Source organism: Hypanus sabinus, chromosome 1 (genome assembly GCF_030144855.1).
Source record: "Hypanus sabinus isolate sHypSab1 chromosome 1, sHypSab1.hap1, whole genome shotgun sequence".
Classification (NCBI taxonomy): domain Eukaryota; kingdom Metazoa; phylum Chordata; class Chondrichthyes; order Myliobatiformes; family Dasyatidae; genus Hypanus; species Hypanus sabinus.
The window spans coordinates 7,462,358-7,482,192 of record NC_082706.1 but is presented as its reverse complement, the minus strand read 5'-3'; the positions used below and the strand labels follow the sequence as shown (position 1 = coordinate 7,482,192).

General features: G+C 48.2%; 1 protein-coding gene across 4 annotated transcripts in view; it reads right to left on the bottom strand.

Moving 5' to 3' along the window:
- The window catches only part of LOC132390980 (calsenilin-like), a 77,601-nt gene extending 67,689 nt beyond the window's left edge, over nt 1-9,912 (bottom strand). For 2 of the 4 annotated variants that reach the window (XM_059963543.1, XM_059963570.1), the window contains exon 1: nt 9,289-9,620. Coding sequence is in view for 1 of the 4 variants with exons in the window: in XM_059963570.1 (XP_059819553.1) it covers nt 9,289-9,376 (88 nt within the window). In the remaining 3 variants the exon portion in view is untranslated. The other 2 variants (XM_059963563.1, XM_059963553.1) reach the window with 2 other exon arrangements.
- Nucleotides 9,913-19,835: the final 9,923 nt, after the last annotated feature.

Sequence of the window (19,835 nt, the reverse complement as noted above, 5' to 3'; positions counted from 1 at the left end):
GGGCCGAAGGGTCTGTGCTGTTTGATGTTCTATGTTTTAAGAATAAGTCAGAGGCTGGGGATCATTCAGTAACAACTTCCAAGGCTTCTCCCTGATCTACAAGGCTCAGGTCAGGAGTGTGATGGAATTTTCTCCAGACACCTGGATAAGTGAAGCTCTGTCTACACGTCTCACTGCCTCAGTAAAGCAGCCAGCACAACCAAAGACCCCACCCAGCCCAGACATTCCCTCTTCCCCCCTCCCAGGAGTTACAAAAGCCTGAAAGCACGTCCCACTAGGCTCAAGGACAGCGTCTACCCTGCTGATACCAGACTCTAGAATGGATGGACCTCTTGTACAATAAGATGGATTCTCGGCCTCACAGTCTACTTCATTATGATCTTGCACTTCATCATTTAGCTGCACTGCATATTTTTGGGAGTGTTCACTGATTGTTACTGTTTAATGTTTTTCTTGCTCAGTGCACTGTGTAATGATTGGATCTGCACAAGCTTTTCACCGGTTCTTGGTACATGTGACAATAATAAACCAATTCCAATACCAATGGCACTTAGGAGGTCTAACACCATGCAGGCCAAGGCAGCAGTCTTGATTGGCATCCTTCAGGTTCACTCCCTCTACCCCGGGTGCATACGACATCATCTACAATCTACAAAACACACTGTAAACACTCGTCCGCCAACGTCTCCCAAACCCGCCACCTATACCAGCAAGAGGCACTGGGGCAGCAGATGTGGGGACACCACCACCTACAGGTCCCTCTGCAAGCTGCACGCCATTAGAGTCAGAGACATGGTGCATGTCACCATAGAAACACCCTTCAGCCCATCGAGTCCTTGCTAACCTATTATTCTGCCTGCCACCCCCCCCCCCCATCGAACTGCACCAGGACCATATCCTTCCACACCTCTCCCATCCATGTACTTATCCGATCTTGTCTTAAATCTTGCAATCAATCCCACATCCATCATTTCCACTGGCAGCTCGTTCCACACTCGCACCACCCTCTGACTGAACCTCCCCCTCAGGTGCCCCTTAAACATTTTACCTTTCACCCTTAACCCATGACCTCTAATTAGATAATTAATGAAAATACCTCTATACTCAGCAGAAGAAATTCACCAGGATGTCACCCGGATAGGTGGACATGAGCTATGGGGAGGGATCAGCCTATGTATATACTTTCACCTTTAACCTATGACCCAACCTCTGTGGAAAAAGCCTGCTTGCATTTACCCTATCTCTACTCCTCATTATTTTGTATACCTCTGTCAAACCTGCTGTCAATCTCCTACACTCCTGTGAATAAGCTCTAACCTGTTCAACCTTTCCCTATATTCAGGTCCTCAAGACCTGGAAACATCCTCGTAAATCTTCCCTCTATTCTTTCAGTCTCATTGATATTTCCTGTAGGTGGGTGCCCAGAACTGCACACAATACTTCCAATCTGGCCTCCCCAACGTCTTCCACAACTTTCACATTACATCCTAACCCTTGTATTCAATGCTCTGACTGGGAATCATAATCTCTTGTCAGCACTGGATCCAAGCACAGCTGCTCCCCGTGAGGAGTTTGTATGTTCTCCTGATGGCCATGCCGGTTTCCTCTCACAGGCCAAAGAGTAGCAGTTGGTAGGCTAATTGGTCAATGTAAGCTATCCTATGATTAGGCTAAGGTTTATTAGGGGTTGTTGGGTGGCATGGTTTGAAGGGCCATAAGGGCCTGTTTCACACTGTACTTCACTGAATAAAAATAAATAAATAAACCACTAGGACTGTGTGATAGGGGCACCGTCACCAGTATGACAGTATGGTTGGGGTCATTTCACTAGTATGACTGTATGGTAGGGGTAATGTCACCAGAAGGACTGTGTGATAGGACCACCGTCACCAGTATGACTGTATGGTTGGGGTCCTTTCACCAGTACGACTGTATGGTAGGGGTAATGTCACCAGTACGACTGTATGGTAGGGGTAATGTCACCAGAAGGACTGTGTGATAGGACCACCGTCACCAGTATGACTGTATGGTTGGGGTCCTTTCACCAGTACGACTGTATGGTAGGGGTAATGTCACCAGTACGACTGTATGGTAGGGGTAATGTCACCAGAAGGACTGTGTGATAGGACCACCATCACCAGTATGACTGTATGGTTGGGGTCCTTTCACCAGTACGACTGTATGGTAGGGGTAATGTCACCAGTACGACTGTATGGTAGGGGTAATGTCACCAGAAGGACTGTGTGATAGGACCACCATCACCAGTATGACTGTATGGTTCTAGATACCAGCTGAACACCAATTTGGCCGTTAGGTATGGCTAATGAATGCTGGCTTAACCAATGGCAACTCCAGACTATTGAATAATTCTTTACTATGACAAGATGGACTCTTGATTTCGCCACCTACCTCGACATGACTTTTCCTACAGTGCACTTTCTCCATACCAGAACATTGAACACAGAACAGTACAGCCTACCATGATGATGGCTACCTGCGGTGCACTTTCTCCACACTAGAACATTGAACATGGAATAGTACAGCACAGTACGGTCCCTTAGGTCCATGATATTGTGCTGACCTTTTAACCGAACTCCAAGACCAATCCAACCCTGACAACCTTTAATTTCTCTTTCATTCATGTGCTAATCTAAGAGTGTCTCAAATGTTCTGCAAGTTTCCACATCAAAATGAGTAACCGGTTCACCTTGTTCTAGCTCAATGCACTGTGTAATGATTGATCTGTATAGGCAGAATGCAAAACAAGCTTTTTACTGTTTCTTGACAATAATAAACTAATATATCAGTCTCAATAGCCAACCCCCCAGATGAATAGACAACTCCATTGGATGCCAAGTCAATGTCTACATCAGCTTAATGACATTTCTGTCTTCAACACGCAAAGTCTGTAGAATCGGCCTGTAGCTCCCATCCACCATTAGCTTCCCCAGAGACTGCAGGCACTACACACAGCTCCCATGCGTTTCCGGCAAAGCCCATAGGTTTCCCACTTTGTGGAATGCTGAGTCTTCCTGATGGCTCATCTTCGGATCACCGCTCTTCCACAGGAAACGCTGCGGGGCACAAGGCTGTCTTCCTGCAGAAGGACCCTCGACATTGGTGGGTGGCTGTGGGAAGACTCCCATGGAAGCTTTCCAAACGAGGAAATTCCCAGTTAAAGTATTCCCGAGGCACTTCCCAAACATCTCCAGCTATCAGCACCCCTTTACTATTTCATAGTTTGGGCTGGGCCAGGGGGAATTCAGTAATGAGTCATTGAAACAGACTCCTGAAGGGATGCGACATACACTCAGTGGGCTCTTTATTAGGTAATGGAGTGGGTCCAGGTGAGGTCTTCTGCTGCTGTAGCTCATCCATTTCAAGATTTAACATGCTGTGTGTTCAGAGATGCTCTTCTGCACACCACTGTTGTAAAGTGTGGTTATTAGAGTTACTGTCACCTTCCTGTCAGCTTGTACCAATCTGGCCGTTCTCCTCTGACCTCTCTCAGTAACAAGGTGTTCTCACCCATAAAACCACCACTCACTGGATATTTTGTCTGGTTTTCACACCATTGTCTGTAAACTCCAGAGATTATGTGTGAAAATCCTGGGAGATCAGCAGTTTCTGAGATACTCAAACCACCCCATCTGGCACCAACAATCATTCCACGGTCAAGGTCACTTGGATCACATTTCTTCCCCATTCTAATGTTTGGTCTGAAGAACAACTGAACCTCTTGACCATGTCTGCATGCTTTCATGCATTGAGTTTCTGCCACATGATTGGCTGATTAGATGACCGCATTACTGAGCAGGTGTACAGGTGTACCTAATATAGTGGCCACTGAGCAATTTACTCTACGAGCCTGGCAAAGTGTAGCTTTCTCTTCCAGGATGGGAAAATGTCACAAAGGATCGTGCAAAACTTTGCACAAAGAGAGAGGGAAGTATGTTTGTGGTATCTGAACAACACCAAAGACCAAAGCAACACACACGAAATGCCAGAGGAACTCAGCAGGTCAGCCACTGTCAACAAGGGGAGTAAACAGTCGACCTCCATTTATTCCTCTCCATAGATGCTGTCTGGCCAGCTGGGTTTCTCCAGCATTTTGTGTGTGTTGCTCTGGATTTCCAGCATCTGCAGAATTTGTATTTACAAAGGATCAGAGCCTCATGAATATAAATCTCAAAGAAAGGAAAGATGGGAGTGGGGTGGGGGGGGGTGAGGATTGGGTGCTGTTAGCTATTGTCTTCAGTCAATGGATTAGTAAGGATAATTAAATATGGAATATACCATGAATGAACATAAAGGAATACAGTCACAGAGCATCAACTGGTACCCAGTTTCAATGGATGAACAGTGGTGCTGCGACTGTAACCCTTTAGTCCTTCTGTCTTCCCATTATTCTGTTCCCTTTGATTTCTGAAATTTAAAGAGCCACAATTTTCTGTCTTTGCTCAAACTGTGGGATTCCCTCCCACAATCTATCTCCTGAAAGATGCAGCTTGAAAACAATTTGTCTCCTGTTCTTGCCTGAAGTTTGCAGGGCGCAGGAACTAACTTCCACCATGAGCTCTGTTAGATCAATCTCCACCTGAGTTTCAGGGGTGATCCATCCATTACAAGGCTGATAAACACCTCCTGATGTCCCCTCACCACTATAGGAAGTACAGGAAACTAATATATATATACAACAAAATCACAAAGCTGCACCCACACCGATAATGGGATTTAGTGATGGCAGTGAGGGTTAGACACAGTCTGGGTATCAGGGAAACCTCCCCTGCTCTTCCTCGAGTGGGGTTGAGGGACTTCAGATATCTGGCCAGTGGGGAGCCTGGTCAAGTATGGTGAGGGCCAGGTTGCTTTGGGGAATGAGATTCCCCTTTGAACCTGCACCATTTCTATCAGGGGAACCATTCCTGGCAGTTGTCCAGAAGATCCACACCACCTATCTCCTACCTCCCTCTCCTCCTCCCTGTGACTTACTCCTACCTACCTCCTACCTCCATCTCCTCCCCTCCCACCTACCTCACACCGTCTTCACCTCCATTCCTGTTCTCCCACTTACCTCCATCTCCACATCCATCCCCTCAACCCTCCCACCTACCTCTCACCTCCATCTTCATCTCCATCCCCGCAACCCTCTGTCTTACCTCCTTCCTCCATCCTTCCACCTTCCCTCCTATTTTTTACATCCATCTTCACATACATCCCCTTAACCCTCCTACTTAGCTCCTTCATCTTCAGTTCCATCCCCTCAACTCTCCCACCTACCATCTTCCTCCAACTCCAACCCCTCCACCTTCCCACCTATCTCCTACCTCCATCTTCACATAACCAGCAATCTCCATTTTCGTGCCCATCCCCTCAACCCACCTCTCTCCTACCTTCATCACCTCCATCCCCTCAACCATCCCATCTACCTCCTAGCTCCATCTTCAGCTCCTTCCCTCCACCCTCCCACCCTATCTCCATCCCTCAACCCTTCCACCTATCTTCTACCTTTATCTTCACCCCAACCCCTCAATCCTCCTACCTCCTATCTCCATCCTTCCACCTTCCCACCAACCTCCATCCCTCCACTTCCCATCTACCTCCTACCTTCACCCCCTCTGTCCTCCCACTTCCAACTCCATCTGCATCCTTGATCTCCCAATACCACCTACACCAAATTAGGCCATTTGGCCCATCGAGTCTGCTTCTCCCATTTCACCATGGCTGATTCATTTTCCCTCTCAGTCCCAATCTCCTGCCTTCTCCCCGTATCTCTTCGTGCCAGTCAAGAACCTATCAACCTCCGATTTAAATATACATAAGGACTTGGCCTCCCTGACTGTTTGTGGCAATGAATTCCACAGATTTGCCAGTCTCTGGCTAAAGAAGTTCCTCCTTATTTCTATTCTAAAAGGACAGCCCTCTATTCTGAGTCTGTGCCCTCTGGTCCTAGAGTCCCCCACGATAGGAAACATCCTCTCCACATCCACTCTGTCTGTATCCTCTGGTCCTAGACTCCCCCACTACAGGAAACATCCTCTCCACATCCACTCTGTCTGTGTCCTCTGGTCCTAGACCCTCCCACTATAGGAAACATCCTCTCCACATCCACTCTATCTGTGTCCTCTGGTCCTAGACCCTCCCACTATAGGAAACATCCTCTCCACATCCACTCTATCTGTATCCTCTGGTCCTAGACCCTCCCACTATAGGAAACATCCTCTCCACATCCACTCTATCTGTGTCCTCTGGTCCTAGACTCCCCCACTATAGGAAACATCCTCTCCACATCCACTCTATCTGTGTCCTCTGGTCCTAGACTCCCCCACTATAGGAAACATCCTCTCCACATCCACTCTGTCTGTGTCCTCTGGTCCTAGACTCCCCCACTATAGGAAACAACCTCTCCACATCCACTCTATCTGTGTCCTCTGGTCCTAGACTCCCCCACTACAGGAAACATCCTCTCCACATCCACTCTATCTGTGTCCTCTGGTCCCAGACTCCCCCACTACAGGAAACATCTTCTCCATATCCAGTCTATCGAGAACTTTCAACATTCGATAGGTTTCAATGAGATCCCCCTCGTTCTTCTGAATTTCATTGAACACAGGCACAGAACCATCAAACACTTCTGATATGATAAGCCACTCAATCCTGGAATCATTTTTGTGAACCTCCTTTGAACGCTCTCCAATGTCAGCACATCCTTTCTTAGACTCTAGAGCCCTCCCGGACAAAGGGCGGGGTAGGGCCAGGATGCAGGAGGGCAGGGTATGTTTGAAATGGGGTTTTGGTTGTCGCAGAGCCAATGGTGTGGGTACCATTGGGGGAAGGGTCAGTTATAGTTCCAGTGTATGGGATGGCCAATACTGAAGACTGAAGCCCAAAGGTTGATCGGAAGTCCAGAGGTCATAGCCCGATGCAAAAGCCTGGAGGCAAAAGCCAATGCAGAGGCCTGTCCTGGAGTTGGAGTACTGCCCGTGTGTGGGAGGGTTGGAAGAAGGAGCGGTGCTTGTTTTGCTTGTCCCACTCTGTGTTGTTCTGCCGAGCACTGTGGGCACGCTATGTCGTGGCCGACACTTGCCCTCGGCACGTCCTTACATTAACGCAAACCACACATTTCACCGTGTGTTCCGATGTACAGTACGGTGGAAAAGTCTTCGGCACGTCTATTTGGCTAGAGTGTCCAAGACTTTTACACAGAACTGTTTATTATAGACAGATAGAGGCAGGAAAGTTGTTTCCACTGACAGGTGAGATTAGAACTAGGGGACGGAGATTTGGGAGAGTAGATTTAGGATGGAGATAAGGAGGAACTTCAGTAGAGGCTACATCAGTAAATATATTTAAGACAAGTTGGATAGAGTTTTGCATAGTAGGGGAATTAAGGGTTATGAGGAAAAGGCAGGTAGGTGGAGATGAGTCCATGGCCAGATCAGCCATGATCTTATTGAACGGCGGAGCAGGCTCAGCGGGCAAGATGGCCGATTCCTGCTCCTAGTTATGTTCTTATATCTTTCCAGTTACCAAATAGCACATAACACATCTGAGCTAATACCAAGTGAAGTGCTCTTATTTCTGTTTCCCAGCCACCTTCCTATTTTAACCAATATTTATCCCTTTATTGAGATACAGTGCGGAATAGTCCCCTTGGCCCTTCGAGCCACACCGCCCAGCAAAACCTCCGATTTAATCCTAGGGTAATCACCAGACAATTTACAATGACCCGGTAATTTACCAAGTGGTACATCTTTGGACTGTGGGAGGAAGCTGGAGCACCAGAGGGAAAACCCACTCAGTCACGGGGAGAACGTACAAACTCCTTACAGACAGCAGCGGATACAATACTGTGCCAAAGTCTTAGGTATATATACGCGCCTAAGACTTTTACACAGTATTGTACGTGTAATAACGAAATGTGAAATCCCAATCTGACTGGTTATGGATTCGATGGGGGTAAGAGGATGGGGTAGTGTGAGGGTAGAGCAGTTTTAAGGCAGGGTTAAGTTACACGCTCTGTAGGTTGAGGACAGTACAGCCAAGAACAAGACAGGATTAGGGGCTGTAATGAAGGGGTAGAGAACTTTTGAATTGGGTTAAGGATCAGGATGGGTTATGGGTATGGAGGTAAGGTACCAGAATAATAGAACGATAGAGTTATAGAGAACAGCAGCTCAGAAACGGGCCATTCAGCCCCTCTAACAGTTTATTCTGCCTAGTCCCATTGATGGACCATAGCCCTCCATACCCTTCCCATCCATGAACTTATCCAAACTTCTCTTAAATGTTGTAATCCAACCCGCATCCACCACTTCCACCGGTAACTTGTTCCACACTCTCGCCACCTTCTGAGCGGCTGCCCCCGCCTCTCGCCGGCCCCAGACCCAGACGGCCCCCCGTGGCGACTAGCTGGCCGTGCGGGAAAGGGGGTGTCCCGCTGTGGGTCGCCGACCGCCCGCACCACACCCCCTTCCTTCCGACCTCCTCCACACGGTTACGTCTCATCCCTGGGCCGGGAAGAGATCCCTCCCGTCGGGTCTCTGGAGAGAAGGAGTGGGCAGCCGGAGAGATCCATTCAGCTTTGGCGCAGGGGATGGCCGCGCCTCGGCTTGGCGCACACAATGCCCTGGGTTTCTACCTCACCCCCTCAGGCAGGGGGAAGTTCCCGGAGCTCTGCAGGGGAATGGGTGAAGCTGCGGCAGAACCCTTCAATGTCCCGTCTCCCGGTGCGTCGGGAAACCCAATTCAGGGCGATCTCCGCCGGTCCCATGGTCTCCCACCCCGCCGGCTTCACAAAACTTGCTCCCTCCCTCGCCTCCCCTCGCACCCGTCCCGGGAGCTGTGGATGCCCACCGGCTGCTCTCCAGACCCACAATCTACAAATGGGCCCAAAGTGTAGGTAGGCGGAACGCTGACTGGAAAGGTACGGCGACCTATCGGCCCCTCGCGCCCATACTAGCCCATCGCAGATTTAGCGGAATCCTATTGCTTCGGGGCGCATACTCGGCAGATCGGAATTGGGGGTGTCGAGGCGATGACGACTGAACGTGGGAAAGGTTTCTGCCCCAATAGATGAGACCCACCAAGCACCCCCCTCACCACCGCCCCTCGTCCTACCTCACCTCCTACGATATGGGCCAGCCTCAGCTGGCCTGTTCTTGGCGGCCTGGATGGAGAGCCCAGAGCTCCGAGTTTTACTGTTGGGGTGCTGTCAATAATAAATCCCAAGCGGGGGTTTCCCACCTGCGTCTCACACGCCCCCAGCTCCAATTCTTATCAAAGTACCTTCCACAGACATAGGCTCCAGAATTCCAAACTGCTTGAGAACTCCGATGAAGAGGACGATCACCACCGCCACCGCAATAAACTCCATGGTGTGGCGAGCTCCCCACTCGCTGGGGCCCGGCTGGTGTGGGGTGTGTGTGTGGGTGTGTGTGAGAGAGTGTGTCCCAGGGACCAGGCTCCTGCGGGACGCGGTCAGCGGAGAGCAGCGAGAGAGGGGCCGAGAGGTTGCCACATCGTGCTCTCTCTGCCGCCGGCTGGAGGGACAGCCTTTGGCATCAGTCCGCAGGGGAGGGAGCACTGGAAAGTGGGTGTAGGTCCCAGCCCCTGCGCTGCCATTGAGAGCCTCCGCATTGATTTTGGTAATGGAATTACCATGGCGACCTGAAGGGTGTCCAGAGGCTTACCTCAGCTCCTCTGTCGGGACGAGGTCGCTCCTCTCTCCGGCTTTGCAACCGAACTCTTTGAGTTTCACTTTAACCGCCGAGAAGCGGCGATGAAAAATGCCGGTGGGGCTTTTCTGGAGAATCGCTACAGCTACACCGCGGACACCACAGACACACTGGCGGGATGATTCAATATAAATAAACACACACTCTCTCTCTCTCTCTCTCTCTCTCTCTCTCACACACACACACACACACACACACACACTCACACACACACACCGCCAGAGACACTTTAAGGATTCCCCACACTTACAAAGGAGTTGCTACTTTAAGGACACAGGGATGTGGGTCTGGTGGTGGCCATTCAGCCCCCCCCGTGCTGTCCCATGACGCAAGACCACAGCTGACCCGAGGTGACCACCCTTCCCTAAGTTTACTAACTGATTGCTCGACTCCTCTTTTAACGAGATTTTCTCAACCATCTCCAAAAACAAAATCCCGAGGACTGTGAGGTGGTGCACCTTGCAAGCAAGGCTGGCACGGACACAGAGAGTGGCAGGACCCTGGGCAATCCGAGCAACAGAGAGACCTCAGTCTGCATACATGCCAAGGGTCCCCAGTGGCAGGAACATGGAGATCATATACAGTCATGCAGGGCATACTGCACTGTGCTGGTGCAGGAACGTGTGGTGTCCCCCGCAAATCCCCAGCTTGCGTTGCTCGTTAATGCAAACAATGGTCTCACTGTATGCTTCAATTTACGTGTGATAAATAAATCTGAATCTGAATGTGAATCATCTTGTGAAATCCAGGTGTGCAAAGTTCAAAGTGCAAGTTAAATTTAACATCAAAGTACATATACGTCTCCATATACAACACTGAGATTCATTTTGTTACCGGCGTTCACAATAAATACAAGAAATCCCGACGTTTTCTCGTGCCCTCTGTTCATTGGGCTCCTGACCAGTGGAACTATTTCATCCTTACTAACTTTTGTCTTTTGTTAAAGATTGTTTAATATACTGTTTATATGGTTATATGGTTCTAACATTATTTCCAGCACACAGCTGGAAAGGAGAATGAAATAATTGTTACTCCGGGTCTGATGCAGCACAAAGAAACCCAATAAAACCCAATAAAATCCAAAATAACACAATAATAATAACACAATAAATATAAATTCATAAGGCAGCTTACATATGTCGACTGATTGTATGTCTATAAAGTGACGCGAGATACTGGTGTGTCTGTAAAGATGGGGACTCAGACAGGAAATGATGAAGTAGTGGTGATTGCAATGCGGCGGGGGGGGGGGGGGGTGTTTGTGGGTGGAACTTTAAATTCTTGGGTGTTACTATTTCAGACGGTCTGTCCTGGACCCAGCATGTAGGTGTAATTGTGAAGAAAGCATAGCAGAACCTTGACTTCCTTAAGAGTCTGCTGAGATTCGGCATGACATCTAAAACTTGGAAAAACTTCTGCAGGTGTGTAGTGGAGAGTGTATTGGCTGGCTGCATCATGGAATGGTATGGAAACACCAATGCCTTTGAATGGAAAACCCTACAAAATATACTGGATTTGGCCCACTACATCACAGGTAATGCCCTCCCAACCATCGAGCACATCTACATGAAATGCTGTTGTAGGAAAGCAGCATCCATCATCAGAGATCTTCACCATCCAGGTCATGCTCCCTTCTCTCTGCTGCCATCAGGTACAGGAGCCTCAGGACTCACACCACCCGGTTCAATAACAGTTACTACCCCTCAACCATCAAGGGGATAGCTACACTCGCCTGTCCATGCATTGAGATGTTTCCCACAATCAACTACCTCACTTTAAGGACTCTTTATCTCAGTATTATCTTGTTATATTGAACTCTGAGTTTTGAGGTGTTGAAAAGCCTTGCTGCTTGGAAAAAGTAATTGTTTTTTCTCCAGCCTAGGCAGCCTCCTATCTGCCAGTATGTCAATTCCACAGACCACTCCCACTCCGATATGTCTGTCCACGGCCTCCTCTACCGTCAAGATGAGACCACACGCAGGTCGATGGAGCAATACCTTATCTCCCGCCTAGGTAGCCTCCTACCTGCCGGCATGAACATCCGACTCACTGACCTCCGTTGATACCCCTGCCCCACCTTACCCCATCCCTATCTATAATTTTCTCCCCCTCAATATAATCTCCCCCAGCCCTACCTTTCTTTCTTTTTTATTTCCCGTAATTCTCCACCTTCCCCCTAGCCCATTTCCCTCCGGCCTATCACTTCCCAGCTCTCTACTTCATCCCTCCTCCCACTTCTTATCCCCCCTCGACCATCCCATGTTACTTCACTCCTGATGAAGGGTTTCGGCCCGAAACGTCGTCACTACCTCCTCCCATAGGTGCTGTCTGGCCTGCTGAGTTCTGCCAGCATTCTGTGTTTTTATTTATTTCCAGCATTTGCAGATTCACTCCTGTTGTTTTTTGAGTCTGGTGGCCCTGACATGACGCTACGTAGCCCCCTCCCTGATGGGAGTGGGACAAACAGTCCATGGGATTCTTTCACGATGTTACTGGCCCTTTTCCGGCCCCTTTTTGTATATACAATGACTATAAAAATATTATTCCCCCCCCCCCCGGAAGTTTTCATGTTTTATTGTTTTTCAACATTGAATCACAGTGGATTTAATTTGGCTTTTTTGACACTGATCAACAGAAAAAGACTCAACACCTTCAAGTCACTTCAATGGATGTGCTGTGGAGAGCATTCTGACAGGCTGCATCACTGCCTGGTATGGGGGGGGGGGGGGGGATACTGCACAGGACTGAAAGAAGCTGCAGAAGGTTGTAAACCTAGTCAGCTCCATCTTGGGCACCAGCCCACAAAGCATTCAGGACATCTTCAGGGAGCGGTGTCTCAGAAAGTCAGCGTCCATTATTAAGGACCCCCAGCACCCAGGACATGCCCTTTTCTCATTGTTACCATCAGGTAGGAGATACAGAAGCCTGAAGGCACACACTCAGTGATTCAGGAACAGCTTCTTTCCCTTTGCCATCTGATTCCTAAATGGACATTGAATCTTTGGACACTACCTCACTTTTTTTAATACACAGTATTTCTGTTTTTTGCACATTTAAAAAAATCTATTCAATATACATATACTGTAATTGATTTACTCACTTATTATTATTATTTTTGTTTTATTAATAGTTTTTTATTATCTTCTAGATTATGTATTGCATTGAACTGCTGCTGCTAAGTTAACAAATTTTATGTCACATGCCGGTGATAATAAACCTGATTCTGATTCTCAGTAGATGCACCTTTGGTAGCAATTACAGCCTTGAGTCTGTGTGGATAGGTCTCTATCAGCTTTGCACATCTGGACACTGCAACTTTTCCCCATTCTTCTTTACAAAACTGCTCAGGCTCTGTCAGATTGCATGGGGATCATGAGTGAACAGTTCTTTTCAAGTTCAGCCACAAACTCTCAATTGGATTGAGGTCTGGACTCTGACTTGGCCACTCCAGATCATTAACTTTGTTGTTTTTAAGCCATTCCTGTGTAGTTTTGGCTTTATGCTTGGAGTCATTGTCTTGCTGGAAAACAAATCTTCTCCCAAGTCACAGTTCTCTTACAGACTGCATCAGGTTTTCCTCCAGGATTTCCCTGTATTTTGCTGCATTCATTTTACCCTCTGCCTTCACAAGCCTTCCAGGGCCTGCTGCAGTGAAGCATCCCCACAGCATGATGCAGTCTCCACCGTGCTTCACCATCGGGATGGTGTGTTTTTGATAATGTGCAGTGTTTGGCTTACGTCAAACATAATGTTTAGTCTGATGGCCAAAAAGCTCAAATTTGGTTCATTAAAATCATAGAAACTTCTTCTGTATGACTCCAGAATCTCCAACTTGTCTTCTGGCAAATTCAAGCTGAGATTTCATGTGAGTATTTTTTTCTATTTTTCTCTTTGCTACTCTGTCATTAAGGTATGACTGGTGAAGCACCCAAATATCAGTTGTTGAATGTGCAGTCTTTTCTATCTCAGCCACTGAAGCTTGTAACTCCTGCAGAGTTGTCATGGGTCTCTTGGTGGCCTCCCTCACTCATCCCCTTCTTGCACGGTCACTCAGTTTTTGAGAACAGCCTGCTCTAGGCTGATTTACTGCTGTGCCATATTCTTTCCATTTCTTTATGACTGACTTAACTGTACCCCAAGGGATATTCCAGTGACTTGGAAATTTTCTTGTATCCATCTCCTGACTTGTGCTTTTCAATAACCTTTTCGATGAGTTGCTTGGAGTCCTATGGTGTAGTTTTTGCCAGGATACTGGCTCACCGACAGTTGTACCTTCCAGATACAGGTGTATTTTTACTACAATCATTTGAAACACCTTGACTGCACACTGGTCTCCAAAAACACATCTCCATTTATGTGACTTCTAAAACCAATTGGCTGCACCGGTGATGATTTGGTGTGTCATATCAAAGGGGATGAATACTTATGGAATCAATTATTTTGTGTTTTATACTTGTAATTAACTTAGATCACCTTTCAGAGATCTGTTTTCACCTTGACACAAAAGATTCGTTTTTTGTTGATCAGTGTGAAAAAGCCAGATTACATCCACTGTGATTCAATGTTGTAAAACAATAAAAAGTTAAAACTTTCGGGGGTGGGTGGTGAATACTTTTTATAGGTACTGTATGTCTTTGATGGCGGGTAAGCTGGTGCCAATGCCTGTGCATTCTGCTGAACCTGGTGGGCATATTACTTTGGCATCAGAGTGTGTGGCGACGCCTGTGGGCAGCCCCCAGCACAACCTTAACGCAAACAACACATTTCACTGTACGCTTTGATTTACTTATAAATAAATGTACCTGAATGTGAACCAGCTAACATCACAACAGAGGTGCCAACATCTGTCTCCTGAGGGGATTCCTGATGTCAGCCTCACAAATGAGCACCACGCTGGCACGTACATAGGTTCTGACAAACTCCCTCGTTCTGCTCGGTTAACACCTCGCTTAATCTCAAACCCGTTCATACAGAAGGTTATGTATGAAACCGTCAGCCCAAGGCCCAGCAAGCACACAGGACCAAGGGATTTCTCTCCTACACTACATGCAGAAAGCTCACAGTGAGTGTGGAGGCTTTCAGCAAAGATTCAAGCCAGCCTCATAGACACTCAGAAATTAGACACTGTCCCCACAGTCCCTGCGTTCACTGGACGATGATCAGACGGGAGAAGGAGCGAGCAGAAGGAAATATTTCCTCTTGCACAAGGAGCTGCTGAAAAGAGGCTGTAGTCTGCAGTGGATCCTTCTGTGACACCACTCAAGTGTTAGAGAGGAGTGTAGAGGGAGCTTTAACTCTGGAGGTCAGGAGATTCTGCAGACACTGGAAATCCCAAGAAACACACACAAAATGCTGGAGGAGCTCAGCAGGTCAGGCAGCATCTATGGAGGGGAATAAACAGTTGACATTTCAGGACCGGAAAGGAAGGGGGAAGAAGCCAGAATAAGAAGGTGGGCAGCAAGTGGGGGAGGAGGACAGGTAAAAGCAGGTGCGGGGGAAGATGGGCTGGCGGGAGAGGCGGGTGCAGAGAGAAGCTGAGAGGTGAGAGGTGGAAGAGGTAAAGGGCTGAAGAAGAAGGAATCTAATGGACCATGGGGGAAAGGGAAAAGTGAGGCCACCAGAGGGAGGTGCTGGGTGGAAGGAAAAGGCTGAGAGGGGAGCCAGAATGGGGAATGGAAAAAGAGAGCAAAGGGGGAAGGGGGGAAAAGTTATCGGAAGTTACAGAAGTTAATGTTCATGCCATCAGGTTGGAGGCTATTGAGACAGAATATGAGGTTTTGCCCCTCCAATCAGAGGAAGGCCTCATTGTGGCAGTAGAGGAGACCATAGACCACCATGTGAGAACGGGAATGAGAAGTAGAATTGAAAAGGCTGGTCACCTGCCTTTGGTGGCGGATGAAATGAAGGTGCTCGACGGAATGGACCCTGAAGTACATCTCACTGATGTAGAGGAGGCTACACCAGGACCATCGGATACAGTAGATGACTTCCACAGACCTGCCTCATCTGTCTGGGGCCCTGAGTGATGGTGAGGGAGGAGGTGTAGGGGCAGTTGTCCATGTAACTCTATTGCCCAGTCCCTGGGAGTGTCTGATGGAAAAGAGAATCATAGCAATGCTTTACCTACTCTAAGCAGCTTTGATTGGATAGTGTAGCCGAAAGTACCTAATCCATGGAATATTCATTCTCTCCCCTCTCCCATTGTGCAGAAGAAACATACCCCAAGGCTTGAGGACAGCTTCTATTCCACTCTTATAAGACTATTAAATGGTTGGCAACATGCACGAAGTGCCGGAGGAACCCAGCAGGCCAGGCAGCATCTACGGAAATGAATAAACAGTCAATGTTTTGGGCCGAGACCCTTCTTCGTGACTGGAAAGGAAGCGGAAAGATGCCAGAATGAAAAGGTGTGGAGAGGGGAAGGAGGATAGCTGGAAGGTGAAGCCAGGTGGGTGGGAAAGGTAACGGGCTGGAGAGGAAAGAATCGGATCGGAGAGGAGAGTGGATCATAGGAGAAAGGGAAGGAGGAGAGGACCCAAGGGGAGGTGATAGGTAGATGAGAAAAGGTAAGAGGCCAGTGTAGGGAATAGAAAAAGAGGGGAGGGGGAGGGAAAATATTGTTTTACCAGAATGAGAAATTGATATTCATGTGATGAGGTTGGAGGCTGCCCAAATGGAATAGAAGATGTTGCTCCTCAACCCTGAGGGTGGCCTCATCTTGGCACAAGAGGCCACGCACCAACTTGTTGGAATGGGAATTAAAATGTTTGGCCACTTTTGGCAGACGGTGTGGAAGTGCTGGACAAAGTGGATCCCCCCACCCCAATTTACAACTCGTCTCACCAGTGCGGAGGCTGCACCGGGAGCGCGGGGCACAATAGACGACCCCGGCAGCTTCGCGCCAGGAGCACTGCTCCCTGGGATGATAAGGCGGACTCTTGACCTCAGTACACCTCATTGTTCGCCTGCACTGCACTTCCTCTGCAGCCGTTGCACGTCACCGGGCAGCAGGTCTGCGCTTTGCTTCACTGTCCTGCTTCAATTACTTACTTTGAGATACGGCGCAGTGACAGGCCCTTCCGGCACAACGAGCCTGCACCGCCCCGGTGACCAATTCACCGACTGACCTGTACATCTGTGGGATGTGGGAGGAAGCCCTCGCCGTCACAGGGAGAGCGTACACGTTCCAGTGGCAGGAACTGAACCTGGGTCACTGGGGCTATTATAGTATCACACACTGGATGAGCAGCTTGCAAGTCGAGATTTTCACGGTATCCCGGTACATGTGACAATAATAAACCTATTGTAATAGTCAGAGGCACACAGGCCTTTCGGCCTATCCCATCCATGCTGGCCACTTCTCCCATACACACTAACCCCATTAGACCACACCGTGCCTACTTAACAACTGTTAAATGTAGTGACTGCATCTGACTCCACTGCCTCGTCTGGCAGTGAGTTGTGGATATCAACCACTCTCTCTACAGAGAAACACTGTCCCCTCACATCTTCCACTCACCTTAAACCAAGGCCCTTTTGCTTTTGTTTCCTCCCTACCATGGGTTAAAATGTTTGACCAGCTACTCCCTGTCTGTGCCTCTCATAATCTTACACACAGGCCGTACCTCTCTCCTCCGCTCCAGGGAACATAGGACCAGCCTATCCCATCTCAAGATTCAAGATTATTTATTGTTGTTTTTTAGAACATGAAGATAACAGAGAGCAAAGTGATTGTTACTCTGGATCCAGTACAGTTTAAAACACAAGATAGGCATAAAGAGCACAATGGCTATAAATATAAAAACAATCCTATAAAACACAATTTCAGAATCAGGTTTAATTACCACCAGCATCTACTCCATCGGGTAGATGGAGCTCGTCAGCCTGGGAAGGCAGTCCATCTAAGAGAAGGAAAACTCTGATCTCAAACCTCCGCTGCCTTGCGGCCATACCCACTCATGGGAAAGGCTTCGGGAGTAAACCCCGAGGACGAATCCAGAGCTGGAGTCCCTAAGGCAGTCCGACGCATCGGTGGCGTGGAGAGGGGAGGCCTGCTGAATGGGCAACTGCCAGTCTTCCATACAACCTTGCCCAGGCCTGCACCCTGGAAACCATTCCAGGCACAGATCCTTGGTCTCGCACGACTAACGGATGCCACCACCACCGGCATACGTCATGAAATTTGTTTCTATGCAGCAGCATTACATCGCAATACTTAATAATAGAGAAAAAAACAAGACTTAAAGTGAGTGTGTGTGTATGTATGTATATATATAAATAGTTAAATAAGTAGTGCAAAAATTGAAATAAAAAAGTAGTGAGGTAGTGTTCATGGGTTCAGTGTCCATTCAGAGATCGGATGACAGATGACAGAGGGGAAGAAACGGTTCCTGAATCGCTGAGTGTGTGTCTTCAGGCTCCTGTACCTCCTCCCTGATGGTAACAATGAGGACAAGGCACTTCCTGGGTGATGGGGGTTCTTACTGATGGATGCCAACTTTTTGATGCATCATCCTGGATGTTGGGGAGGCTAGTGGGCTGACTGAGTTCACAACTTCATGCAGCTTATTTCGATCCCGTGCAGTAACACCCCCCCCCCCACCACTGCCCATACCAGACCATGATGCATCCAGTCAGAATGCTCTCCACGGTACGTCTGTAGAAATTTGCAAAGGTTTTAGGTGACATACCAAATCTCCTCAAACCCTTAATGAAATGCTGGTGCTTCGTGCCTTCTTTGTAGGTACATCAATACGTTGGCTTCAGGGTAGATCCTCAGTGATGTGATGTACATGTAACTATTATACTGATAGGCTGACCTCTCTCCATAACCAAACTCCACCAATCCAGGCAACCCTCCTTTGCCAGCTATAGATGGGTTAAAGGTGAAAGGTGAAATGTTTAAGGGGACATCTTCACTCAGAGTCTGTTGAGGGTGTGGAAGGAGCTCCCAGCAGAAGTGGTGCATTCAGCTTCACTGCGGTATTTCGGAGAAGTTTGGGCAGATACATGGATGGGAGGGGTAGGGAGGGTACGGGACTAGGCAAAATAATAGTTCAGCAGAGACTAGATGGGCTGAAGGGCCTGTTTCTGTGCTGTAGTGTTCTATGACTCTATAATCAGAGCTATATCTGTTGGCGGAATGTTTGGTAGGATAACACAGAAGGTATTTGATGCTGTTTCTAACTTGAATATCCCAGAGTGTTTAATGAGAAAATTTTACTTTCTACTTGATCCATGTAAGGCTGAGGCTGCCGTGTTCAATGGGACAGTGGAGAGAGATCTCTGCAGTGGCGCTGGTTTGTAAATATTTTGAGGGGATATCAGTCTGATTCCAACGGAGAAGCTTGTTTACAGTGGCAGATGCTGAGTCGGCAACATTCGGGTTTCCAAGTGAAACCACACATGCCCGGTGTCAGTTTCACAGCAGAATGTCTGTAACAGTCAGCAACTTCGCAACCTCTACAACCCCAAATCCCAGGATACCTGCCCAGCATGGAAGAGAATATTACTCCATAGTGATGTGCTTGCCTTTGTGCGTAGCCATCATGGGAGTGGGGGACACTTCTTACTTAATTAAGCCCCATTGCCCCTGCTGGGGCATAGGCCACCGGCAGTAGCTCATCAGAGTCCTCTGTCCTGGGTCAGTCGTTCACATTGTCTCCAGGTGTAGCTCATCTTCTTGGTATCTCCTTCCTCACCAAGGGATGAGGTCCTTGGAGCTTCTTTTGGTGTTTCTGTATCTCTGGGTTTATACGGGATGGGTTGCTGGTCCCTTCTCCTTTTACAGCTGGGCTTGGGACTGTCCATGGTGGAGTTAAAGGGGGGGGGGGGTCATTACATTGTTTATAGACAATAGTGCTAATAGTGACTGACAGAACCATATAGAGAGAGTCTATTCACTATCTAGTCCTTGATAGTCCGCTAAAGGAGGCGGTGCCTCAAAAAGGCAATGTCTATCATCAAGGATCTCCAACATCCAGGCCATGCCATCTTCTTGCAGCTACCACCAGGCAGGAGGTACAGAAGCCTGAAGCTCAACACCACCAGGTTCAAGAACAACTTCCAAGCCTTCAGCCATTCAGTTCTTGAACCCTC